Here is a 27,928-nt window from a genome sequence, read left to right on the forward strand (position 1 = left end):
TAAGATAGCTGAAGGTGTATTCTGAATACATTCTATCTGCCAATAAATTGTCCCTAAGACATCTGGAGGAGAACTATGACACTTAAGTTCATATGGATATGAACTGGATTGAGATCTGACATACTAATGGGCAGTTTACTAATTACTCTTAGAATAAGAAAAAGAAGCAGAGGCCAGGCACCATGGCCCATGCTTGTAATCATAGTGGCTCAGGAGGCTGAAGCAGGAGGATCACAAGTGCAAAGCTAGCCTCAGCAACTTATTGAGGCCCTGACTCAAAATAATAAATAAAAAGGCTGGGGATGTGGCTCAATGGTTAAGTGCCCCTGGGTTCAATTCCTGGTATTAAAAAAAAGGAAATAAAAAGAGTGAAACTCAAAGTGGTTCAAACTAGAAAGAACACTTTACATTTTGTGTACTGGAGAATTTTTTTAATCACAGATAACCAACTCTGTTTATAACTTTTTATACATTTTAAAAATTAGCTGAATCTACTAAAAATGACATTTGAATTAGAACCAGAGAAGCAAGAACGTGCCTGCATGCTACAGTGGCTTCATCCTGCATCCTCTGGAATGATGCTCAGATACCGCTCAATTATAGTATTCTAGTGGGAGAAGGCTTTTGGATAAAGTACTTAAAAATGGCTTATAAATATTTAAAGTATAAGCATCTAACAAATCATAATGACAAAGTTTTACATTTAACCACATGTGCTCCAAATATCTTGAAATTACTCTAAATATGGGTTTAAAATATCAAAAGGGCTTGTTGATGGGATGCAGAACTTCATAGGGAAACTTAAACCTGATCATTCTTGCTCCCACAACACCCAATCTGCACAATTTTTAAAGTGTGCGTGTGTAGATTTCTTTAGAAAAAGATCATGTTACAGTCCGAATTTCCAAAACAAGAGTGGAAGGATGAAATATAGGGTTTCCCCTTCTCTCACCAAATGCAGTTTAGCCACTTTGCTTCTAGATAATTTGTTATTGTAGGTTGGCTCAAATTTAAGACAGTAACATTTTAGAAACACTTGGAGAACTAAGCCAGCTGCAAGGAGGATATCATTACAAATTGAGACACATGTGTTGTATGGGAACACCATTCATTTCCAATACCAAAACTGTGTCTAGGGAAATAAGCCATGCAAATGAGGGAGAGATATACTTTTTAATGACATTTTGGGGGACATTAGGTCAAAGTTTCATCTCAAATGAGTTCATAAAGTGTGTTTTCCCCTTCAGTTCTTTAAATGCTATCAGTCACATTCTTACTTTCTTTTTTACCCAAATAAAACGTAGCTTGGCATCAAAGACAACACGCCATAGGTTCAGACTGGGAGATGAGAAGACAACCAGCCCTGGGGCAGCCAAACATCTGAATGGGAATGTGACAAACACAGGCCTGTCCCCTCAGCTTTGTGGAAAGGCAGTTCTGCCCCTGGGGGTCCCTGCTCCCTATTCAGGGTTGTGTAGAGGGCAACATGGTGCCCAGGCACAAGCATCTTTTGGCTTTGGGTGGTAACTCAGTCCTAGAAGTGGCAGAGTTAAGAGATCTCAGGGACATCTTGTCTGGTTTGCAATTTAAGAATAATTAGGAGTACACTCAGGAACTAGTTTAAAGCACTAGAGTCCAATCCCAAGTTGTACCATTTATTGTTGTCGTCATCATTTACTTCTGCTCCATTTTCACTAGAACCTCTTAAATGATAAACAACAAATACACAAAACAAATTTGCACGTGCTTCCCTCCCTGTTGTTGATGGCCATGTGTTCTCAATCCTGATCCTACCCTACTTTCCTCCCAAGCCCATTGCTGTGGAGCTCCACAAATCTTGAGGAGCACTATGGAGAATGTACAACTGGCATCTGAGATGTCATTTACTCCTTTTCCTTGAGAATGGGATGCTATTAAATGCCACCAGTGCTGTTTATCTCCTAAAGCTAGTTTCTTTGAACAAATTCCCTTTATGCCTTTTGAAGGCATTAAAAAAAAAAAAGAGTCTACATACGCAGAATGCATTACCTTGACATCCACCCACATATAAAGTGTTTTGCACTTAAAATGGCAACTGAAGGATACAGAAGAATTTCTGTGTGGAACACAGTGAAGGAAAATTGAATGCCCCCACCCTGTCCCTTTGGCATGGTCTCGTTGACAGGAAAGTCTGGAAAAGGCAGGGTGACCGGGTAGAGGTAAGTGTTCCACCGCATGAGGTAAGTGTTCCATGCTGTCTTGTGCTCTGTTCCTCAGACATTGCTGCCCCTCTGAAATGCTTGTCTGCACGAAGGTAGGTGTAAATGATTGGACCATGATGCACAGGCAGCCACTCAGTGCGACAAGGGAGTGATTCATGGAACCCAATCCTGGAGAGTATTTCAGCTCAAGTTTGGCATAGAATCTAAGCACATCCAGTCAATTCTAATTTCCTTTCTCAGGTGAGAAAGTATACTAGAGAGCTGGAGGAATAGGGAGCACTCCTAGATATCTGTCCACAATGTCCCTGCGTTTATTGACCTGCCTTTTTTTTTTTTCCCTGACTCCAGCCATCCTGCTCTCTGGGCCTCAGTGGCAGGGTAGATGGGTTTCCCACAGAATAATGGCATCTCCCAATACTATATAAATTTTGAAAGTCCAAGTGCCAGGGAAGTACCTAGTTTATTTCTTTTCTTGCTTCCCTTTACTTCTTTTTCCATTTGCCAGGTATGGTAAGTTGGAACTTTTGCATTGTGTCAATAAGGCAATCTTTTCAAGGCAAATACTACATTTTTGTAGCTGCAACTGTGGTTTTGCAACATTAGGCCCATAGCAAAAATTGCCAAAAGTTTAAATGCTAATTTTTAAAGAAACCTTACAATTAATTCAACTTTCTCAAATTATGAAAAAATTTCGAAATTATGAAAAACTTTCTCAAGAAATGAAAAAGTCCAACTCAGATATTTCTAAATCTATGGACCTCTTCTCCCAAGAGAATGCCTCTATGATAGGCACATTAAACTGTCCACAAAATTTCAGGGGGCGCCGCTAAAGGCCATTCAGATGGACTAGTCCATGGAGCCATGAGACCAGCATTGGGGAGCTGCCACATGGACTGGAAGGTGTGAAGATCACATCCAGGACTAGTGCTGCACTTGCACTGCCCTGTGTGGGTCCATTGTCTGCATTAAGCACTTTTCTAGCCTAATCCTAGTTCTAGGCCTTCTGAAGATGGAAGGTTTTGACTATTTCTGAAAATAATAATAACATGGTCGCATATTATCTCAAATTCCATCATAATCTGATTGACACGATTTCTAAAAGTCAAATTCTTGCACATTAAAATCCTCCCTTTCAAGCCGTTTGTCATGAGGGTTAACATGGATCCAGCAGCTCATTAAATGGGACATGTTTATGGCCCATCTTGACATTGTTCATCCTTAAAGCTTTCCTTTGCAAGTCTGGAATGATCACAGCAAGGACACTCTCAGGTCTTTGACAAGGACGCCCACTAACAGGTGGACATGACACCAACCTGACCTGGTGGCTTCTCATTGACTCTTCGAAGTACCTCTACTAAAACTATAAGGCCAACTGCATTCTGACAGACAAGGCTAACCTTTAACTCAAGGACTGTCACCAATGAGAATTTCAACCATTTTATATACTGGAAACCTAAACAGCTCAAGTTTGGCATAGAATCTGAGCACATCCAGTCAATTCTAATTTCCTCTTGTCTCTTTCAGTTTTCCTTCCTTCCTCTGCTTTAAAAGTGGGCTACCATAGTATTGTTTCAAATAATAATACTATTATTGTCATATTATATACAATAATAATACTTTTTTCTTCAACTTCAGTCCGAGAGACCAAACTGGTAAAAAATTACTTGCTACCTCCTCCTTTTTGACTTTCCTAATGAGATGAACCCCTCACCTTACAATAATTGGTTCTGGGATTGAGGCTGCATGACCAAATTAAGAAGTCAACATTACAGGTCCCCCCTTCCAGCTCCCTCAGAGAAAATGCAGAGCTGAATCTTACTGGTGATCCCAGATCATAGAGTCAAGACCAGAGAAAAGAGTTTCATATTTTCTTTCTATATGTTTCTATGGTTCAAGAAACAAACAAATTTGGGAACCACAAAGGTGGGAAGTTGTATGGACCTGTTATTCCTGGAGAATGGAAGAGCGGGGGTGAAAGGGTTATTCCTGGAACACATTTTTTCCATTGATTATTTTACTTAAAGAGAATACTTCATTTCCCTGGAAAACTGAGGAGGGGGAGCATTTTCTTTTGAATATATTCAAACATTTGCAAATGGTTACTCTGAACTCCCCAATGTACCATAAACAAGTGTAAACTATAGAAATTCAGAAAAATGTACAAATACAAACAGCTATCCCCCAAGCTCCCAGGCAAAGACAAAGAAGGGAGTATTCCATTTATAAATGGAATTCTTTGTGGATAGAATAGTTTGAGAAATGTTTATACATTGTTTTCCTTATTATTTGTGGGGTTGTTTTTTTTTTCCCTAGCTACAGAAGCTGCAGAACTGGTATTTAGAGTCTTAAAAGTTGAAGATTAAAGGGAGTTTACAACCTTTTACAATCTTCAACTAAACAATTAGTTCTGCCTCTGGAGAAAAATCATTTGAAATCATTTGTAGTTGTATCAACAAATAAAAAAACATAAAGTCAGGTACAGAATAACTTGGAAATGGGAGGGGAGGGCTATAATTTGCAAGGAACTAACAAATATGATGGTTTCATCAAAGACCACTGTAGCTGGGTTGATTTTCAGATACAGTCTGCTTTGGATCTATTTTAAATGTTTTCTTTTTTTAAATCATAATACAGTATGAGACAGGTGGACATAACAAGAAGAATGGAGAACACTGACAGGAGCTGCTGACAGACTCTCCTGTGAGAAATCATAATGAATCACCGACGGGCACAGGGGACATTGCTCACAGGCACCTCTCTCACCTACCGCATCTCAGACTGCATTCTGCTTTGGGTTTCTTAATGCTTTCGCTTTGGTTTTAACTTGTCATCAAAGAGTGCCCCATCAGGGCACAAAAGCTACCCAGTTCTTTATTTAATGGATGCATTTCAATTCCCACAACCGTATGAATGGGCTGAGTTTCTGAAGGTATAGAAGAAAAACAGCATCGCCTTGCGTGTGCACAGAAAAGCAGGAAGGGCCAGAGGGTATGAGTGAATTATGGCAGGCTGAGGCTGCACTGTGAGGTGACGTGGAACTACTAAGGGCAAGAGGAGGTGTGATTGAGTGGAGGGAAGATGGTTCTTCCCCCCTCTTAAATCACTTGCCTTGCCACCTCTCAGTAGCCAACAAAGCCTGAGTATTTCTGACATTAGAGAAAAACTGTAATTTCTTGGGGGATCCATTACAAAAAGAACTCTAATCTCAAGAGGTATTGTCTGAAATTGGCTGAAACCGGGTTAATATTTTTAGTAATGATCCTGGTCCACATGTAAGACCCTCACTTGATTCTTTATTCAGAAACATAGATCATCCAAATAGCCATCATATATTTTATGCTTTTATGAACTTTTGGTCCCATGCTACATATAGGCTTGTGTCACTATTCTTGACCAGGTCACTTCTCAACTCACTAATGGAAGTAAATTCTTTCACTCTCCCAATCTTTCTTTAATGCTATTTGAGTGATATTAGAATGTATTTAAATGGTAATTCCCAAGGCTTTCTGACTTACTGAAGGTGGTCACTTATTTGTCACATACCTTCCCATTACTCAAAGCTTTGTCAAGCAGATGAAATTACTTTTCTGAACAAATCAGGGGCATTTTCAACTGAGTTATCTGTGAGGAGGCTGAGGCCTTCTGTCTTCAGACAACAGAACTCACAGATGTAAAATCAAGAAGGAATGAATAACTCGTTTATAGTAGTCTACTTATACTGGCAAAGCCATCCGTGGAAAAGGAACCCTCAAACCATGGTGGCTGAGAATCCCTTCTTACAGCATCCAACAAGTCCCTTGCTCTAGTTCTGTGCTTCCTAAGCAAACCTCTGGCTATGTGAGGTGCCCATGTAGATACACCAACCTAGAGACAATGGGATGGGCACACCACACCAAGGGTTACACTCCATGGTTTTATGTCCCACCAGGTTTGTTGTTGGAGCTGGAAAAATAAGAACTAAATATTATCTGAGCAATTGAGGAAATTGGTAAATAGAGGTTTGGTAGTGTTTTTTTAGAAACTCCCTCAGAACAACTGAGATGGACAAAAAATTTCAGTAAGTAGAGTAAGGAAGGAACCTATTAGCCTATTCTCCTACAGTGGGGTAAAGAAAATGTAGCTCTGGAGTCAGAGAGCCTGCACTTGAATCTCATCTCTGCTTTACTAACATGACAATCATCGTTGATAAGTTCCATAACCTACCCCTCTCCCCCAGTTTATTCTTCAGGAGAATGAATGTGATTGTCTTAATCACATATCCAAATATATACTACTGAGAAGCACTTCAAACACACAAATGGGAGTGATTCTTCTTCCTGTCTCTCCTACGCCAGGCCTCCTGGATTTCCATCCCCACCAGGTAAATGCCTTGGGAGCAGGCACAGCATCATCTTCACCTTTGTATCCTCCCCGGCCCTGGAAGGATCAGTGCACGAGTGAAGTGCTCAATAAATGTTTTATGTCTCTTCTCTTTTCCATAGGCAGTTGATAAACTCAACAGCATTTTGGCTTGTTTGCTGCCCACTTGCTCAGGCAACAACCTGAACTGAATACAAGTTCCCCCGCTTACCAGCTGATTTGGGCAAGATTTCTAAGCTGCATCTTCCTCTTTGGTATATGCATCCAATGCCTATTCTACCAGGATTGGTGAGAGGAGCAGACCAGGCCACATCTGGCTATGGTTGTCACACAAGCCCCTCTCTGAAATCTGTGACTCTCTCTTGTTTTAGCAAGGCCTTCCCCTTTTCCCTAACCAAGCTTCCACTGTCTGCAGAAGTGAACAATGCACCAGCTGAGCCACTGAGCCCCAAAGGGGGAGACAGCAAAGCTAGGATTCAGGTTTGCATTGGCGAACGCTGGTTGGTGCCAAACTGAAGGAAGAAAACTGGTAGACAAGAAGTTATGAGCTTCATCACTTTTTCAGGCAAGTGTGGCTTGGTGGCCTGCGCTCAGGTGACATATCTATGTGTATAAGAAGTTTCATTTTTATTTGCATCCTACAGATGGTATCCCATGGTTATCAATAAAATATGATGATTTGGGACATTCTTCCAATGAGGCTACCTGCTGTAGTAGGTCTCCCAGCTCAGGAGTTCCCTGGGCTTTTCACTACTGAAATCTTACGACCAAAATTTAGGGTTCCAAAATAATCTCTCCTTCCTTTCCACATCCTCCTCCTCTCTAGCAGGGTGAATTACAGAAATGAGCCTAATAGTAAAATTAAAATGTAATTGAAACAGTCTTTTTACTCCAGTTCAAGGCTGAACTTTACCCTCAAGTGACCTTGGGCATGACACTTAGACATGCTGTGGCTGTTTTCTCAGCTGTAAATAGGGACTGGTGTTACTAAGCAAGTGCTCAGTGTCATAGTTGTTGGATCCAAACGTAGATAGTACACGACCGACCACACAATGTGTACTGTAAAATACGCAAGGTTTTTAAAAAATCACGATTATTAATACAACTCTCTCGCCTCTGCCTTGTGAAAAGCAAAGCGAGGTGCAGTGGCTCGTGGAGGAGCGCCCAGGTGGACATACAAACCTTTTACTTATTCTGATTTCTAATTCGGAGGCACCTCCTTTTGAGCGGCGGCTCCAGGTCCTCGGGCCCGGCGCTGAGCATGGGCGAGGAGATGATGCACGGCGCCATGGCAGTCTTCTCCGCGGGTTTTGGCACAGGCTGAATCACGCAGCCGGTCTTGGGCAGCATCCGCAGAGCATAGGCGTGGTCCTCGTCTGCGGGGTTATTAAGGTTAGGGTCCGACTTGTCGCCCCCCGCCAGGGCCTCCTCCCCTATCAGCTTTTTGGCCGCCTCCCCGTCCAGGTGGCAGTTGGAAGCACAGTTGTTCTCCTTGACCGACTCCAGCTCGCTCACCGCCGGCTCATCGGGCGACAGCAGCTTCTTGGGCGGCGCGGGCGGCGCGGGCGGCGGCGGCTGCTCGGGCGGCGGCTCCGCGCTCTTGGCGCCCTCGGCTACAGCGCCACGCGTGCCATTCACGATGACGTTACAGGCCGCAGCGGCCTCGGGGCCCGCGGGGGCGCCCGGGCCCGGGTCGCCGGCGGCGGGAGGGCTGCAGTGGCCGTCCCTGCAGCCGCCGCAGGTCCTGCGCTCCGCGGCGCCGGGCTCGCGCTCCGCCTTGACATGCGTGTGCAGCGCGCGGTGGATCACGTTGTGCAGCCGGGCCCGGTGGCCCACGGTCAGGTCGATGACGCCGTCCTGCGGTCCCTGCAGCACGCCCGGGAAGCCGAGCTGGCCGCCGGTAACCGGGGGACTGCCGGAGCGCCGTGTCAGGTCCACCACTTCGCTCCGGTTGTGCTCCGCGGGCGCAGGCGCCAGGCTCAGGGCCTGGCCAGAGCAGCCAGGCGGCGAGTCCGAGGACTTAGACGAGCCCTGCTTGGAGTCCCTGGGAGACAGGGAGTGTCCGCCTGGCTTGCCCCCCGCTGCCGAGGAGTCGCCAGGGGCGCTCGGAATGAAGTTCTCCCCGTTGCTGGAGAATCCATTGGGGGGCTTGGAATCATTGACGTGAGGGATGGGAATAGGGATAGGGATGGGCACAGGCAGGGGCACGATCACCGGGTATGGCACGAGCAGGGTGGGGGGTGGCACCAGCGGGGCGAGAGACGGCAACCCGAAATTCATCATCTGGGGCACCGGCATCGGGCCATTTGGCATCATGCTCACCGGTGGGAAGGGAAGACTCGGCAAGGGGGCTCCGGGGGGAGGTGGGGGCAGCAGGCCAGGGGGGTTCCCAGGCATGGTGGGCGTGCTCGGGGGATGGATGTGGGGCGATAGCATGGGTCTGTGCATGGGGCTGGAAGTGGGGCCGAGGTTCCTGGGGCCTCCAGGCGGGGGCCCAATGCCGGGAAGCATGGGGTTGGACAGTGGGCTGTTGGGGTTGGAGGCATGGTGTGGTGGCCCGCGGATGAAAGGTGGGCGGATCTGCTGCATGATCTGCTGCTCCATGAAGATGGGCAGAGGCACCGGGCCGCGGTTGGTCATCACCATGGGAGGGCTACGAGGAGGGACGCCGAGGGGAGGTCCGATGCTAGCAGGTGGCTGAACAGAGACAGGAGGGATGTTTGGAGTCTCGCTGATGGGGATGGACTTGGGCACTGGCGTGGGGATTTTAGTGACAGAGCAGTTGGCAGTGTCAGATGGAGAGACCGTGGTGGACGCCGATGGGCCAGGGCCCTGGCTTTGGCCAGCTGCAGCCACCGGGGAGGGGGCCTTCCTCCGAGCATCTGTTAGCGGGATATTCCAAGAGTCTGGAGTGAGCAGCTGCACCCCGGTGCCTTCTGCTTTATTTTCCATGGGAGGGTGTAATGTGCTGCACAGCCCAGCTGGAAGATTGGCCTGGGTCTCTTTGTAGAAAATGTCCATTTTGTATTGATTGAGACATTTTGCACTGCAGAACTGAAGCCTTCTTTCCCCGTCCCCAAAATCCAGGTATTCTTTTGTGTGTCTTATGTGCTTACACCAGTCACATACCTACAACACAGTTAAAAAAAAATCAGGTAAGATAAGCAATTTCCTTAGGTAGATGGCATTTCACATTTCATGTAAAGGTTCTTTTAAACTATCATAATTTTTCAAATAGGTTGAAGCATTTCCTTCTAAGAGGTAAAATTCTGGAATGTTGTGAAATGATGCATTTGCTTTATAAATACTAACTTCAGAATAGCAATGATCACAGTCCCTATACTTTTTATAGAAATTATGTAGACCTCTTTAAGCATGTCTCAAAGATGGCTCTGACAAATAGAAGTACATATACCTGCCCAGTATACCTGCCCTCACACTTTCATTTGTCAAACAGGCTCACTGTAAACACAAATCTAAATAGTTTTGGAGGGAAGGATTCTCCAGAAAGCTCGGTGGACATGAAACACATAACTCCTTAAAATTCTCCTCATGTAAAGTCACTTTACACTATTCACTGTGTCCAATAATGCAGTTGGAAAGGGTGTGCTGTGTTAACCAATAACACAAAGCACTGAACATCATTATGTCTGGCTTCCAAGGAAAAACTTGGAATTAGTCATGAAGTCTGTGTGAGGTTTAGCTATTCCCAACCTGTGATGTTGCAGCAAGCTAGAATTATTTTTTGAGCTGTTTGCCCACTCTTTCTCAGTAGTCAGAATTTTTGGTGACATTTCTTGGCAGGCAGTCTTATTTAACAACTTTTCAAACATCAGAGAACATTTTCCAAAAGTTGTTATGGCTTTTTCCCCCTTCAAATACTCCTGGCAAAAGAAAGACATCACCAAATTTATTTTAAAGTTGGGCTGCAGAACTAATTAAAGGCTGAGAGCTTTTCCCAATTGGAAATCACCAGACATCAAAGTTCAAAAAATAGTCATTCTCAGCTTCAGAACCCATTACTTTGGAGAAATTATTGTGATTTCATTAACACATTAATTTTGCAACACCATCAGCTCTCACAGATGGTGAAGACATGATCTACAATTCAAATATGACTCTTGTTTGCACAAATGTCTTTCCTTCATATGGCATTTTAAACAAGAATTAATATGAGTAATCTTGCCATAGCTATAAACAGATAAACAGATGTCAAAATTTTCAATAGTTCTTTCAGTGCCTCACTTTTTTTGACAGACTTTTACAACACACATTCTTTTTTCTTTTTCTTATTTATTTATTTATTTTGTCATTTCCTTAGCACACAAGCCATACAGCACCAGGGAGGAATTGTGAAACAGTGCAATGGTGAGTTTATTGAATTCAAGTTTCTCTCTCATAAAGCACTGGTTCCAATATGGTTCTAAAAGGAAACCTGTTTTTGAAGAGTGTCTGTTCTGATGTGTCTGTGTGTGTGTGTGTGTGTGTGTAACTATTGTAAATGGATGTAATTAAAAGATGATAAATTTTAATAATGATTGGTCACATAAACAATGCAAAAACAACATATGCTGGGCATTTGATTACTCATCTCATTTAACTCTCAGCTTTTCTTGATTGTAAACAGTGGTGGCATGCTGCTATGTGATTGTGGGCGAATACTCGCTTGGCAGATGTGGGTCTGTATGTGCAAATCTACTCTTTTCCTTCTCACTTTTTTTTCCTCCACTATATTTACAGGTAATAAACTTGACAGTGTGAGATTGAATAAAATAAACTTATTGCCACCCATTAGTTTTTTAGTCTGGTCTCATATCAAATTGTCCTTTCAAAACACTTCTTGCAAAAATCTGAGAGTGAGAACACTGCTGAGTGACCTTTAATGATTAGAAAGGCATCTTCTCAATTTAGTTAGGAAAACTGTTACAGAGATTAAAGAGGTTAAGAAATAATAATTTTAATATTTATAGTCTCCTATCTTTCACTACAATGTTTCAGGTTCTCCTCCTGAATTAAGTTTTTTTTTTTCCATTAGTGAGATGCCCAGTTTACAAATACATGCAGAATTGCCTTTGATAAGAGTCCCACAGAATCCATCAGACCCTCAAATTTCTCTTCTAGGTAAAGGTTAAAGTAACTAGAAGTGGAAATACCATACACATAAGTTATTTTTAAAGTCTGATCATTTTAATAGAGTTAACATAAAATGATGTGACATTGCAATCTACCATGAAACAAATTCTCCTGTCTCTTTTTCAATATTAGGCCTCCATAGAAAGCCTACAAGCTTGTAAATTCTATGAATTTACAAGCTTGAAGTGAGATATCAAATATAACTTCTTTAATTGTGGACTAAACAACATTATCAATGAATTAAACTAATCAAAATAATATGCCAGTTTTTCTGGCATGCTTCTTTTGGATCTTATTTTTTAACCAGAAGGGGGAAGAGCTTTCTGAAATCCTTAACTGGTTTTTAAATTGCCAAATTGAAAAAAAAAACATTTTTTTGTTTTACTTCCTGAAGATCCCTGTCTCTTCAAGCTAAGTAAATATTTTCAAGCAGAGTGAATAATAATAATAATAATAATAATAATGATAATCTAAATATAACTTAAATGTTCTCCCTTCATTTCCTTCATTTTAAAGAATTCTTTAATGAATAAGGATTGTTCATAGATTTATTCTAATTATCAAGTGAGAATTCCCCACCATATTTGATCTATTTCCACATAGGAAGAATTACAGATATTACAGTTAAGCAAAAATTCTACTTCATCAAACTTCTCCATTGAAACCAAGGCTTAATGTCAGCGCTTGACTTTCTGCAGCATCTGCAAGTGCTCAGGCCGTAGCATGCCATTTTTGTCCTGTTTTGGGGTAATGTGAGTAGTGTGTGTGTATCATCTTGCCTTATTACATTTCAATTCAGAACACTGACCTAAAAATACAAAAAGCAATCTTTCTGATGAAGAAAAAAATTATTAGAGGGGGAAAAATATTGTCACTTAAGAAATAATGAATCAAGTCTGTCTTACAGGACACATCATTTAAGATGAGGTCAATGAATTTATGGCACAAATGGGTATATCATGTGAGGCAATAACACACGGTACCATCATTCATTCTACATCTAACTAATGACACACTTGTAGTAATTAAAGATTTCATCATAAGAGGCTGAGCTGATTACTTAAGATGTGGTAGCTGGGTGAAAATATATACTGTATCTCCCTCTCTTTAATAAAATAACATTTGCATATCCACAAAATACACTGCCTGTGTCTCATGCACGGAGGTTTTCTGAATTGTGCTGGTGTGGGAGTATTCTTCCCTTCTTTTCCTATTGACCAACTTTACATTTTGTTAATTTTATTTTTTTTTTTTACTTTTTGAGGCCTTCTTTTTTCTTCATTATGCCAATAAGTACCAAAATTCCTTCAGACGTTTTAAAAGATAAAGACAAGAAGTGCAGAGCTCAACTTGCTGGGCTCGGGAATGATTTTCCCCTAATTCCACCCCAGCTTTGTTTCTGTTGGAATCTGGCCTCTTTGGTTCCCCTTCTCTCCCTAACAGGTCCCAGATTGGATGGGGGCTGACGCTGTTTAACGATGCCAATCTGGGGACTGAACAATCAGCAAATGCGATGCCATTGAGCAAGACAGCTGAAATGCTTCGTATCACAAATACATAATGTATCACCAGGAAGACAAAAAGATCACAAAGGAGATAAACAAATGCATGTTCCATTCAACCCCAGAACAGCAGTCCTCAAAAAGATTAAATTTACCTTCCTGGGATGTGTCCAATTCTAAACAACAGAATGAACATTTCCTTTAGTCCATTTAGAGTATTTATATTTTGGTGGCTGACTGCCAGGGTAGTACTTATAAGCTCAGTGGCCTGATGGATTCACTCCTTTCCTGTGAAATAAATGTGTGGCAACCTACACCATTAAACTGCTCAAAAGACACTGCCTCAGCAGAAATAGCACTTGCTCTTGATACCAGAAAACTGAAAGGCAGGACTTCTGGTTCCTATAACTCTTTCCATCTTGTATTTCCTCTGGAAAGAAAGAAAGCTATTCATATTGGCAACTGAGCCTTCATTTTTATATAAACGTCCAAAGTCAAAGCCAAAGTATGCCATGAGGTTACCCACATGGGCACAATATATACATTCTGCTGGGCTTATGAGAAGATTTGGGTAACTGGGGGAGGGGGGGCAGGGTTTCTAATTAACACATTAATCAGCTGTCAGCTGTGGGAGTAAAGTTCATCCTTTAATGGAACCCACCGCTGCCTTCTGAGTGGTAATCTGGCATCAGGCAATATTTAATTAAGAAACCCTTGTGCTGAAACCTTTCTTCTCTGGGCAAAGACATTTGCAGCAATGGAACAGTAAAAAAGATATTAGCATCTGTTTGAATGCCATCAACAATTTAAAAAACAAAACACATCTCTCTGTCCTGCGGACTTTCCGCTATTATAGCACACAGGCAACGTGCAGAAGTTGTAGATCCTTAAGTGAGATTGCATTTTGTCATAGGATGGTGGTTCTCTAGGCCTTGTGTGTTAAATTTGGCATTGAGCTTTTGGTCCAGGCCAGCTCAGAAACTCCTGGGCTCATTCAGGAGTGCTGCAAAGGAGGCTGGAGAACATGGGTGGTGGTGTGCAGGGTTTTGAAGGCTTTGGGGTCTGCCCTACCTACGGGCAGTCACTTCATAGCATGAGTGCAGACTGACCCTCCTGCACACTTGCTCCAAGCCCTACTCTGCGACCCTGATCCCAGCATCTACTGTTCCTTTGGGTCTTGACACTGACTCTAGCAAGGATCTAGACAGGTGTACTTGGGGGACAGAAGCTACAGAAACCACGTGGGATCTGGAATCAGAAAATATAGGCGCGAGTCTGGGCTCCATTAAATAATAGCACTCAACCTTAAGAAAATCTCAGCCTCCGTTTCTCCATCTGCAAATTGGAGCTAATCATGTGCCAGGTATATTGCCAAGCTTGTCACCCAGTCTATCTTTTTAATCCACAGGCTTCCCCACCATGGTTGCTGAAGGTGCATATATTTTTAAGTCCAACTTGTGGGAAGGACGCTTCAATGGCAGTGTGAGGAGGGAAAAGGAGATTGTTTTTCTGTGAGCCCAGGTGTCTTTGATAGAAAATGGGGCATGTTTCTCTCAGGACAAATGCATGCCATGCCTCACAGACACCAGCCCCCACCCTGCTTTCCAGGAGACTCTGTCTCAGGGGTAACAGGGACCTTCTGCAGTGACAAGGAAGCCAGCCAACAGTGTTGTGCACATCCAAGTTGTCCATGGCCCTGAGAACCCTCTATCCGGCTCCTACAGAGCCCTCTTCTTGTCCACAGGCAGACATTCTCCAATGCAGGAAAAGCCTAATAAAGCAGCATGGCTGCCTGGACATTAGGATTAGAACCACTAAAACGAATACTTCCTCTTAGGTTCAACTGCTGTGTGAAAAGTGGGAGCCATAAACTGTGCTATTCATGTTTTATTTAAAAACAGAGCTAATGGACGATCTGCTTAACTCATTACATGGCAGAACTATCTTCCAAAAGAACGCCCAGAAGTCACATTTTCAGATGCCTTTAAGATGGGCAGAACGTACCCTCCAGTGGCAGAAGGTAGGTGTGAGGGAAGAGCCTTTGTGGAGGCAGAAGGGGCCACCAAAAGTGGAGAGGGCAGCCAAGCTCACCATTCCAAGTTTTTATGCAAACTGGAATTGAGAAGGAAGAAGAAAAAAGAATGATCTGGCTACAGACATTCAAGGCCATACCAAAATCAGGAGAGGGATTTTGATAGGAACAGCTAGGTGTCTTTCAAAAAAGCAAATTCATGAAGAAGTTCATTTTCACAATGAACTTACAGGAGGATATTTGCTACATAGTTCTTTATATTGAAGAGTCTTCTTAGGTTTTTGTCTTGTTTTGCTTGTATTTTTTTTCTGTCTCTGTCTCAGTTTCCCTTCTCTCTGTTTTCTTCTGTCTCTCTCTCTCCTTCCCTTCTCTAAAATAGGATTTGGAACTTAAGTAGAGGTTAAAGAGCATCTTTGTTAGAATTAAAAATCTCATTAGGAAACTGCCCTGTAGGAACTCTATACGGTGACTTGAGTCCTACTTATCTTGCAAGTTTTAAGCAGGAATCCAGAAGTCTTGGCTCAGGTCACTGGGACAGATCCTTTTCTTTCTCATATGTCATCAACTCTATAAAGCACAGCAGAGGTGGGCCTGAAATCCAGGATCTCAAGGAGCTTTAACCGATGGCTCATGACTGACCCAACTCTGTGATTCTAAAGCCAAAACAGGAGATGGAATCCTGGCCTGGATTCATTGACCACTGGGCCATCCTGACAGCCAAACCCATGATTCACAAGAAGGTGGCTTCCCTTGGGCTGACACGTCAGGTTGTCTAAGAGCATTTGCCTCTCATCACAAAGCCTCATTGGCGCTGGGTAAACAGCTCTCATGACAACACATCACCCAAAGGAAACTGAAAAACTGTCAAACATCAGAAAATCTGGTCTACCTGGTACCAAATCTCAGCCTCTCTGTCCTGAAAGGTCACAGAAATTGCTAAAGTGAAAGTCAGCCCTGAAAGGAACCTCAGAGGCCTTCTTGTCCTCTGCTCAGTGTTCTGAGCCTCAGGTGCTTGGCTGTAAAAAGAGACCATGGATGGTGACAGCACTTCCAGGGAACATGTAAGGAAGAAAGGATGGCTAAGGATGCCGAAAGGTACCTGTAGAAGCAGAGAGCAGCATCCAGCCCTGTCTCCTGTTGTCATGCTGCTGCCCCGGCTTCAATTTCCTCGCCTTTTTATCAACTCCAGATATTATACCCACCACCTGCCCTGAAAACCTGGCCATCGCAGAATCCACCTGACTCATTCCAATGAACCTTGATCCAGGGTCCACTCTGTGTCAGGCACTGTGCTAACTGGGGATAAGAACTGAGTAAGATTCAGCCCGCTGCCCTCAGACAGCCAAGAGTCTACTGCAGGAGACGGGAGGCGTGAGGTTTTGTCTTATCTTTATTCAGCCATCTTTGCTTCAAACTGAAACTTAAAAGAAAACCAAGCTTCTATTTATAAGACTTTTATTTACTCAAAAGAAATCCCTGAGCTGTGCTCAAGAAGGCACTGGGCTGTGGAACAGTACAGAAAAGGACTCGGCACCTGCCCGCACAAGTTCAAGTCCTGTCATTAATGTCAGCCGAGGAAACTACTAGCACATTCCTTCTCCCCTAGCAACACTCTACCCACCCCTCCCCCATCAACAGATTTGTTCTAAAGGTCAAAACTTAAACTAAGTTGAAGGTTTTTTTAAACTAAAAATCATCCTTAATATTTTACTCTCCCAATGGTGAATTCCCCCCACCTCCTTTTCTTTTTTCTTTTTTGTGGTACCAAGGATTGAATCCATGGCCTCCCACATGCTAGCCAAGTGCTCTGCCACTGAGCTGCCTCCCCAGCCCTCTACCTTTTATTCTGAGATAGGGTCTCACTAAGAGGCTGGCTTCAAACTTTCAATCCTTCAGATCCAGCCTCTGGAGTAGCTGTAATTACAAACATGCACCATGGATTCTGCTTGACATGACTGTAGCCATCTAGAGTCGAAATGCCCAGCTTCCCTTTGTTCTTCTAACTCAATACTGTGACTCCTCTTTCCTCAAATGTACATCTAAGTCATTTTTCAGATGTACGTTTATCTTGTTTACATTAACTCTCGTGTTTTCCAAATGCATATTTTAGTCTCCTTTCAAATACATCTTTGATCTTGTTTATTTTTCTCTCTCTGTTTTCTAAGGGTTTGGATATTTGAATCTTCATCGCTTGTGATTACAGGAGATCCCTGATTGCCTGGAAAAGTGGCAGTGAGGGAGTTTGGGTTGTACTTATGTATAAGGGAGACCCAGCAAGCTAATGTGTTAAAAAGTGAAGTGGGGACTGGGGTGTAGTTCAGTGGTAGAGCCCATGCTTAGCAAGCATGAAACCTGGGTCCAATTCCCAGTGCTGTAAAATGAAATGAAAGAGAAAACATGAGGCTTCTATCTGTGGGTCACTCACCTAATTTCTTCCTGCATGCAGACTTTTTAAGAAAATAGCAGAAATACTATTTCAAAGTATGTGGTTTTAGCTTCATGATATAATCAATCATACATCAATAGTAGGCTGCTATTATTATCAGTGACATCAAAGCAGCCTTTTCTTCTAGGGATTTTATGTGAATCTGCCACCCAGCCTCCTCACTGCTGGGTGGTACCACTGTTGCAGGACCAGGGTTGCATGTGTGCAGGTGACCAGGGTCAAGAACACTGCAGGACAGAATTAATGGCCCCTCTGGCAATCCTGCTTTGTGTTCACTACCTCAGCCACTCTCTGGATGCTTCTTGAAGGCCTGGGACTGCTCCTGATGATGTCTCACTCACCAACTACCCAGACTGGATGGGATCTGCGGGCATCTGGCTAATGGCTTACCTTGCATGGCCTCAGTCCTCTTTTAAGAGTCTCTTGCACATCTCTCTGAACAGAGGGCCACAGACTGAACCTGCCTGTGGATGATTTGGATTGCCCCACTTCAGCTCCTGGGGTTCATTTCTCCCCAAATCTTTCTAGGATATTACATTGAAAGTCATGGCTTTTATTACAGTGCCTATTGCAGGCCCCAATTTGATACAGTACTAATAAATTATACTAGTAATAATAACTAACTTTACTTAAGTACTAGTAACTATACGGAACATGCTACCTGGTTTAATCCACATGTACCCTATCATACAAAGAAGCAGGTTTTAGATAGGTTAAATAACTTGCCCAAGATTACTTCACACAGGTAACAGATGGCCAATCCAGATTCTAATGAAGGTCTGTCTGGTTTCAAAGTCCAACATATTGGCCAACTAGTAGTCCAGATATTTCAAGTGTTGGTTTTTTAGATTTTGAGGTTTTGATTTTTGCATTTTCCTTCAAAACTAAAGGATCCAGATAATTGACTGACATTTGCTAATGATGTTCTTTCTTGAAATTCCAGAATCACAGACACTTAAAACCCTCAGGAATTTCACAGGTGGAGTTCAACCCATCTCCCACAGCAAGCTTGGGTTTCCTTTCACACAGAGGTGGTCTTCTGGGCACCCACACTTCCTGTGACAGAGACATTCATCTAGACCCACCCGCACAGCCAAAGAGTGGTTCACAACACAGGGAGCTCCCTCCTTTGCAATGGTTTTGTGGTAGCAGAATAATCACAGAGCCCTGTGCCGCAGGAGGCAGCCTGTTTGGTGGGACACTACTGATTGTTAGAAAGTTCAGCCACTTTACATCCCTGTTACTTCTACCTACTGATGATTGTGCAGTTCTACAGCGTCTCCCAGCATAGACAACCCCCTTTCCAAATCTCAACCTTTCAAATATTTAAAAAGGAGCCATTGCATTTCCTCCAGATTATCTTTTAAACATTCCTGGGTTCTGCACCAGTCTCCATGAGTTGACTTCCCAGAGTCCTTCTATCCTATCTGTCTTCCTATGGATGTGACAATGAGAGAGTCATTTACCCAGGCAAAAAATTCATCTAAATAATGCCCCTTTAAAGAGTGAGGCCCAGAAGGAAATACAGCATCACGACCAGTACAGGGGCCAGAAGAATTCTCCCCTCCCTAACATAGAACATCATACCTCTGCTAACGCCACTCAAGAATGAATATGTTTTTTAGCAATTATATCTTGTTGTTAGGTTGTTGCTATTTTTAAAAAATGACCATTTTTGAGTATTGTTATAGACCAAACCTGAAGCTTTCGTTTAAGCGAGTCCCTTAATTTGAACAAACTTGCAAAGGAGCTCCCCTTTGCCCGTTTTACTTAAGAAAACAAAGATCAAAGAGATGATGTAGTTTCCCTCCGTTCTCACAGCCTATCAAGAGTGGAGCCAGATTTCACATCTGGAACTTCCAACCCTTCTCTTTTCACCCTGCTCTGTTGTTTGCTTCACTCTTGAGTTTCTGCTCACCCAAGACCTTTTTGTCTGAAGGTCTCCTCCACTATTTGCTTAATGACATATTCAAGAGCTCAAGCCTTCTAGACTAGAGTTTCAAAAATGGGACCCCTCTCCCAGTGTTGAAAAATTGGCTCAACATCTGTTGATTTCTAACTTTTTGAAGCCTCTCCCATTCATCGTGATAGAGCAAAGATTATTCAAAAGTAGATAATGAAATTCCCTGCAGATTTCCTTATGCAGGTTGAAGTTCGAAACTTCAATAGCATAGCAGGTGCTCTCTGCCTGTCTCTCTCCTCCTAACTTAAATTCATGGCCCTCTTGATGGCACTTGTCCTACCTTTTCAGTATAAAGAACATTCCCTTTATAAAGACAGTGAAAACCAAATAAAAATTGCCCAGGCCCGCCCTCTCCCTGGCCCTTTAAATACTACTCCCTGGGCTATGGTTATAGCTCAGTGGTAAGAGCTCTTGCCTGGCACATGTGAGGCACTGGGTTCCATCCTGAACACCACAAAAAATTAAAAAATAAAATCAAGGTATTGTGTCTCTCTACAATTAAAAATATTAATAACAAATAAATAAATAAATGATAGATATTACTCCATTTGCTCCAAATCCTGATCTATCCACTTCTACTTCCTCTTCTCCAAGGGTCCAAACCTTTTGCACTCTCACCTCTCCAGTACAACAGTTATTTTCAAAATCTCCCACTCCCCTTTTACCATCAGCATCCCACTCCCCTCCAAAAAAACTACAGAGCCTTTGGTTGTGGACCAAATTCACCTTTCTGTGGAAACATTTTTTTTTTCAAATCTGCCTTTCTAATTTCTAGAAGTTAGAATTGGCTGATCATAATCAGCACTCTCTCTCTCCCTCTGCCATCGAATATTCTAAAAGGAGTTGTCAGCTCCTCTCTCCATCCACATGCCAGGCATCTCTACCCTCTATTAAGAATGGTCCAATTCCAGGCTGGGGTTGTGGCTCAGTGGTAGAGCGCTTGCCTGGCACATGTGAGACACAGGGTTCAATCCTCAGCACCACATAAAAATAAATAAAAATAAAACAAAAATATTTTTTTTAAAAAAAGAATGGTCTAATTCCACCATCCGTCCCACCATTTGCGTATAAGAGTTAAAATGCATTCTGCTGTCATGTATAACTAATTGGAACAAACAAACAAACAAAAGAATGGTGGTCCAAGTAGGACCTTCTCAGAACTACCCACAAGGCAGCAGAATAATCACAGAGCCCTGTGCAGCAGGAGGCGGCCTGTTTGTGGTGGGACAATACTGATCATAACTGCTCCGTTTCAAAGAGAATGATATTCTTAGCAGATATCTTACTCAATTGTCCTGTATCTTGTTTATTTGCTAATTCACCTATTTTTTAATGTCTGCTCCAGATTTTGTACTAAATGCTCCAATACTACTCTTTGGTGTTTCCTTTTAAAATCCTAAAATTCCTGTCTTATAATCCTCTTTAAGTGTGTGGATTGCCACACGAGGATATATTTTCCTGAATTTTACCACCTACTAGGTATGCGATTGAAGTATGTCATCGTATGTTTTAGTTCTGTTAGCTACAGTTGAGGCACAAGCCCTGTGCAATCGTAGGGGGATCCCTGAGATGGCTTTTATCTTTTTGTGCCCACAATCGAGGGTAACTTCATCCTTCTCAATCTCTGCACTGACAGAGACACGGGAAGCCATCCATTTGTTCCTGCTCATGGCTCAGTTTCCTTGAGAAGAACCATTCCCTTCTCCATTATCCCACTCGTCCGGTGTCACCCCTGCTGCCTTTGTTGTGTGCAGTTTTACAGGCTTCTTGGGATAGTTTTTGTCTCTCCTCAACCTTATCACTTTAGGTTTTCTTGGTGGGAACCTTAAATCTTCAAATGCATTCTTTCCTGTTTTCGGCACCACCTCACTGCCTTTACTCTTCCCTTGGGTTGGGTGCGGTGCCACATGCCTGTAATCTCTACAACTTGGGAGGCTAAGGCAGGAGGATCGCAAGTTCAAGGCAAGCCTCAACAAATTAGCAAGGCCTTAGCAACTTAGCAAGATCCTGTCTCGAAATAAAAAAAGGGCTGGAGATGTGGCTCAGTGATTTAGTGCCTCTGGGTTCAATCCCTGGTATCAAAAATGAAAAAAAGAAAAAAAAAAAAACAACTTTTACTTGGGAAGCAGTATGGCTTGGTGAAGAAAGTGGAAAAGGGGCCAGGAATCAGAAAAGCCAAGTCCTACCCACCCCACAACTTTGGGTGCTGCTTCTGTGCCCTTGGACTCCCTTCAAGATCTACTGGGAGCATCAAAACAAATAGTGCAAATGGAAGCACTCTTAGAAAAGCTAAGTGTCATATACATATAGATATTTTTATTTTCTTATTATAAATGTACAGCAATCACATTTCACAGTTTTTTTTTAAAGCAAGACCAAAAGCTTTGCCTGCAATTGACTCTTATTGACTTATTATTCTTTACTCATTATTCTTCTGTTAAATCTGTTACTAAAAAAACAAAGGGAACATCCACTAGTGTGAATTTTCCTATGATGTGCACTTCAAAGTAAAAATGTATATATATATATATATATATATATATATATATATATATATTACAAAAATACGATCCAGACACCCCAATCAGCAAACACTTCACACCCCCACGGTCTCCCCCACCCCCGTTCTTCACTGTGTTTCCAGTGGCTTGTGCAGTGTGTGACAGCAGTGTAATTGCAGTAATGAGGAGGTTTCCGGGCCAGCCTGTGGTCCTCAGTTCACTGTGGATGTTTTAGCCCTAGGCTCAGCTTCAGGCCAGCACCAGTCACCAGGGCCAGAGTCACCAATGGAATCCCTTATGCTCTTGACTGTGACATTTGCAGCATCTGGTGCACTGTTCTACAAATTCAAAATGCCCAGTGTACCAGACTTACAAACTCGGGGAGAAGGACTAATTTGGGTTGTCCCTAGTCCTGTCCTTTTGAGCTAATTAAAACCTGAGCATTAGCACCTGCTTCATGATCTGAGAGGCCTGCGCAGGACAGCCTCAGATTTCTATGGATCTGCCTGTCTGTTTCTTTGTCTCAGAAAAGCGTCTTGGCTGCTTGTAGACTGTTGGTTTGCCTAGTTCTGATCCATCTTTGTTTTGTGGACTTAGCCATCCTGCTGTGCTAACTAGCTGGTTGAAAGCCACACTCCACAAAAGCTTGACTCTCCACTGAGCCTCCTTCCTCTCCAATTCCATCCTCATCATCGAATCCTGGGTTAGCCTGACCTAATCTCCTCATCCAGACTGAATGCCTGAATTTCTGACTGATGTGAAGCAAGACAACCTAGGATACAGATACATGTCTACATATTTAAATACATTTCTCTCTCTCTCTCTCTCACACACACACACCCTTTCTAATGACTTCAAATAGCTCAATAGACACTATCACCATACCACTCACCAGCAATCTATAAAAAGACAAGTAGCCAGATAACCTATCTTATTGTAGGGATGAGTAAATTATAAATAGCAACAATATTTGCCAGTATTTGGGTAAATGCCTTCATCTCAACCCCTGTGTAATGAACTCCATCATTCTCTGGCCTCCTCTGAAGAAGGAGATGAAATGCAGAATACTTTGATTTGATCCATTGTACAACTAGATTCTCAGCTCCTGAATTAAAAGGGAAAAGAGTATGGCAGGACCACCTAATCTAAATGGGGTGAGAAACAAAAGAAAGAAGGGTTTGGGGGTAATCTTAAAATATGAGGCGGAGCCTTCCTTTTAGTCCTTCTTATTTTAGAGTGAAATAAGCCAGGTGCAATGGCACAGGCCTACAATCCCTGCAGCTTGGGAGGCTGAGGCAGGAGGATCCCATGTTCAAAGCCAGCCTCAGCAAGGCCCTAAGCAACTCAGTGAGACCCTGTTTCTAAATAAAATATAAAAAAGGGCTGAAGATGTGTCTCAGTGTCCCTGAGTTCAATCCCCAATACCAAAACAATAAAAAATAAAAATAAGTGAAATCAAAGGCAATCCTGGATATAGCCCACCATGTCAGGGCACACCTCTGAGACAGACTGGTGTGTGCATTAGTGGGAGCAGCAGGAAGGGCAAGAAAGAGGAGGAGTAGAAGAATCACATACTAACTACCTTTGCTTCAACACAGAACCCATCAGATGCTGAGTGCTTGGTGGCTGTGACCCCCACAGCGCCTCCCTGGCCACAGCCAACTGGACCAAAGGCACTGCCCAAGAGGGACAGAGCAACTCAACAGTTTTATTTTCTTCTTTGGGAAGTTTGAAATCAAAGTAACACCAAGAGACTAAGTAGGGGCAGGGATAGTGGCCATGGACATAAGGCTGGAGAACCACAGGGGAAAGGCAGTCATCAGAAACCACAGGCCAACAGAGGTGATGGGTTAGGGAGCTGAGAGTGTCCAGAGCAGAAGCTTGTGCTATAGGGAGAGGCAATGTTGTCTGCTCCTGGGAAACAATCAGACAATCCAGTTGCTCAGTTATTACCATCTTCTCTGCCAGAACAATGGCCCGGGCTCCACGGGGATGAGTGGCAATGGCTCTACCTATCTTTCAGATTTCCTTGAGCTTCTGTATAGGAAGACTCCATGATTTTAGGGAGACCAAGAGTCCAACCCAGCCTGACATGCTTTCCTCTAATTTAATCCTTGCTACAACCATGCCAGGTATTACTTTCTGCTAAAAGGTGAAGAAAATCAGTGACTTCAAAGCCCTTGAACGATCCTGTAATTCTTCCTCCCTGTGGGAAAGAAGCTCCTGGTAATATATTATCCTGTGCCCTGCTGAGGGTGTGGGGTATCCAGGACAGCTTCCACCAGCGACTGGGGTAGGCCAACTCATCTTCAAGAGTTGGGAGGTCAAATCATCTGGCAGGTTCAGATGCAGAAAGTTGGCACCAGGACAGACCTCTTAGGATGCCAGCTCTATTTCTGAGGGCCTCCATGGCAGGGAAACGTGAATGTTCCATCAGGCCCTGGCCTGTGGTAAATCCTCTGCACCTGCTCTATCTTCAATGTCATCCCCACCTCAACCCTCTACTGCCTAAAGTGTACGCTGAGAAACAGATCCACCAATGTTCTACCCAGAAAGGATTCCATGGTCAAGTATGCTTGGGAAATATCGTATACCCTACGCCTCTCTGGAGATTCTCAGGGCACACTATATGCTTAAGCCTCTGAGACACTCTGCAGAAAGAAAAAAACAAAAACAAAACAAAACATGTTCAACTTTATCAATCCAGAGTTCACCCAACTTTTCAAAACTTGAACTCTTTTGTTTAGTAAGATCCTGAAGAAAAACATTTGGGAAAAAAATGTTCCTTTCATGAGGTGGATGCATGGAAGACAGGGCCAGGAAACCTAGGCCTTCCCATTTTTCCTTTGAGCAAAGCTTTCTTTTGTAGTTCTGGGTCTTTACACTCCAGAGAATCATCCTGTACATGATAAGGGCTCAGCAGTAACTGAACTGTAAGAGAAGGTGAAGGTGATCCCCACAGTTGGTCTTTCTGCAAGTTAGCAGGCTCTGTCCTACCAGGAATCAAGGTTACTCAGCCCCTAGTGGCACTTTGCTCAGCCCCAGAGCTCCCCCCTCACTTTTGCTTGCTTTCCGTGCTCGAGAGGCTGGGGCCCTATTACATTTCACCCTGTGGTTTCAGCTTCTGCAGCCACTACAAACTCAATTTCTGTCCTCTCAGTTCTAGTTACCCCACGTAGCCGACAGGCCCGACAGGATGTCATGAATACTGTTACCTATGATGTGACCTTCCAAACCCTGAGGCTCCACCCCAAGAGCATTTTAGGTCACGCCGTTTTTCTGCATGACAGATGAATTTACAAGGGTTTCGGGAGAAAGTAGTCGAGCAGGCTCTTCCTGTGCTCTTGAAGCACCACCAACATCCAGCACAGATGGCATATTGGTATTTTCATATTTATACACAAAAGACCATGCCTCTCTGTCACAATGAATAAAAGCATAAAATTAAGAAATACTACCTCAGTTGGGCTTGCTGGCACACTGATTATGAAATAAATTTGATAGGTCTAGGAGAGTTTGTTCTACTCTAATTTATACTGATCATTTTATCTCCTCCTTTGACCATTCCCTGCCTCAGGTCTCTAGACAAATTTAAGAGTGAGTGGCACATGTTCTAATGGGCCAGAAGAACTATGGTCACAAGAGGAAAAAGGGTGACTAGTTATCTCTGGAAGAAGAAAGCTTTTCTAATCAGACACCTGCATCCTGTAACATGCCCTTCATGGCCCTACAGATCAAAGGAGGCATGAATGCTCTTAATCCTGTGATTTCTAGAAGGTCACATCACTTGCCCATGCCCTACCAGTTGGAAGTAACTCAAGTTCCAAGTCTTGTTAACATTGTGCAGTTATTTACCGATCCATATGATTAAAAAAGGGTTGCCATAATTATCTAATGAAAAAGCATAAAACTTCCTAAACTGCCCAGATCTGTGTTACTGGAAACTTTAAGAGACCATGGCTTTGCCTGATGATGGTCAAAATGAGCTGTGGAGTAAGCAGCTCGCCTGCTAATTGAGCTTTTTGCTGAGCACCAGTGAGATGTGAGAGATGAGTTTGGACTGGAATTCCATTATGGGTTTTTAATAATTAAACGTTACATGTTTGGAACCTCATTCTTCTGTATTACTTTTTAAATATTAATCTATTTACATCAGCTGGACTTCCCGCAGCTTGACACGCAGTAAATGGGAGTCACACTGAGACAGACAACTGTGTTCTTAGCTTAAGACATCTTTGATGTGTGTTCACAGTAAATGCGACACTAACCCTCCGTTCAACCGGATCCTGTACAATAATTACTCCACCGTTGAGAAGGTAGCTTGTCCTATTTTTTTTTAAACACAGTCACACACTCCCCAACATTACATTGACTTTTTAAATGATCAAGAATCCAAATTAATCTTATTTGGGGGGTTTTATAATGCCCTTTAAGATTATGGAGGCACCCTGCCCTGCTCAGATCCAGGGTTATCAGATGGATGAGGAAGGTATGCAAGGGTTTCCTTGGATATTACCCCACACTGAGATGAGACTGCAGCATAAAAATTCAAAAAAATGAGAACACACATAAAATCCTCATTAAGGGATAACCCCATTCCACAGAGTGCCCTCAGCTGTGAGCACTTCCCCTCAGGTGCTCAGGAGTAAATTCCTTCCGGATGCACATGGTAGCTTTTGAGTGTGTCCTTCCTCCTCCCATTTCATCATCCCTGTCAGACTCTAGCACAAGCAGAAGCTCAGCAACTCCCTGGGTGACCCTCTCTCGGCTGCTCTGAGGTGCTGCTGCCTGCTCACCCTCTCTGGGTTCAAACACAGAGCATTCTGAGGACAGAGACGAAAATGCCAGGATGCACATGGTGCTGCCTGAGGAGATGGCCCCAGGTCAGACTTCAAATGGAATATGGGATTCTAAGCCGGGCGTGACAATCAAGGGCTGGCTAAATCAAGGGCCAGAGAGAACCGACACTGCAAGTGTCCGCTGCTCAGAGATTATGGACCCCACTGTTTCTGCAGTCAAGGTAATCATCAGACCCACATCTGCACTCGGCCCCTTGCAGAGAGCTCCATAACAATCTCCGATTTGGTTTCAATTTAAGAATTTTATTCCCTTTTAAGACAAAGCTAGCAGCACAGACCAGCCATGTTACAAGGCAGTTTTAAAGAGCAAAACACCATTTTACTTAATAAAAAAAGATGTAGGATTCAAAGTGGAAAATTACATGGGAGCTACCCCTGTAATAGCAAAACAGTGACCACAGAGAAGCAAGATGTACTGAAACTCCCAAAGGCTTACGCGCAAAAGTCTTCTCCAAAAGTCAGTATGTCTTTCTATTGTTTTCCTCTCAGTATCACTGGATGGCTTATGCAAAATATACCTCCATGCCAGGGTCTCTGTTATCAGCCTCAGAAGGAAGCTGGGGTCCCTGCCCCACATCTAAGCAATGCACAGTGCCCAGCAGGTCTGGCCCAGGCAGGCTACAAGTCCTAATGCTGTGACTGATGGTCACAGGAAGTGGGATGTCTCCTTCTCCAAGGAAAAGCTGGCTGAACTGGACTTTGGAAAGGATAAGTAGATTCCTAGAGTGTGAGGAAATGCTGCAGAGGAAAAGAAACGCCCAGGGCTTATCAGGGACTCCACGCTGGCTGAGGCCTCCATCATCCTCAAGGGGCAGGGCTCAGATCTCCCTTGCAGCAGGCATGTTTTTTTGAATCCAGACTTTCAAAATCCTTCTCCCCACAGTGGCAGGAACTGATTTAATTTCAGCTCCCCTCCAGAGACAGGACTAATA

The 27,928-nt window shown here is 43.3% G+C and overlaps 1 protein-coding gene across 4 annotated transcripts in view; it reads right to left on the reverse strand.

Moving 5' to 3' along the window:
- Sobp (sine oculis binding protein homolog) overlaps window positions 1-27,928 on the reverse strand; it is a 160,306-nt gene that overhangs the window by 11,606 nt on the left and 120,772 nt on the right. For all 4 annotated transcript variants that reach the window (XM_046430496.2, XM_046430494.2, XM_058575267.1 and 1 more), the window contains one exon: window positions 7,743-9,689. In XM_046430496.2, coding sequence (XP_046286452.1) covers window positions 7,746-9,689 — 1,944 coding nt within the window. In that variant the 3' untranslated portion in view covers window positions 7,743-7,745. The remainder of the gene's footprint in view (window positions 1-7,742; window positions 9,690-27,928) is intronic.

This window comes from Marmota monax, unplaced genomic scaffold (assembly GCF_021218885.2).
Source record: "Marmota monax isolate L192 unplaced genomic scaffold, Marmota_monax_Labrador192_F-V1.1 WCK01_AAM20220418_F8-fsc00013, whole genome shotgun sequence".
Lineage (NCBI taxonomy): Eukaryota > Metazoa > Chordata > Mammalia > Rodentia > Sciuridae > Marmota > Marmota monax.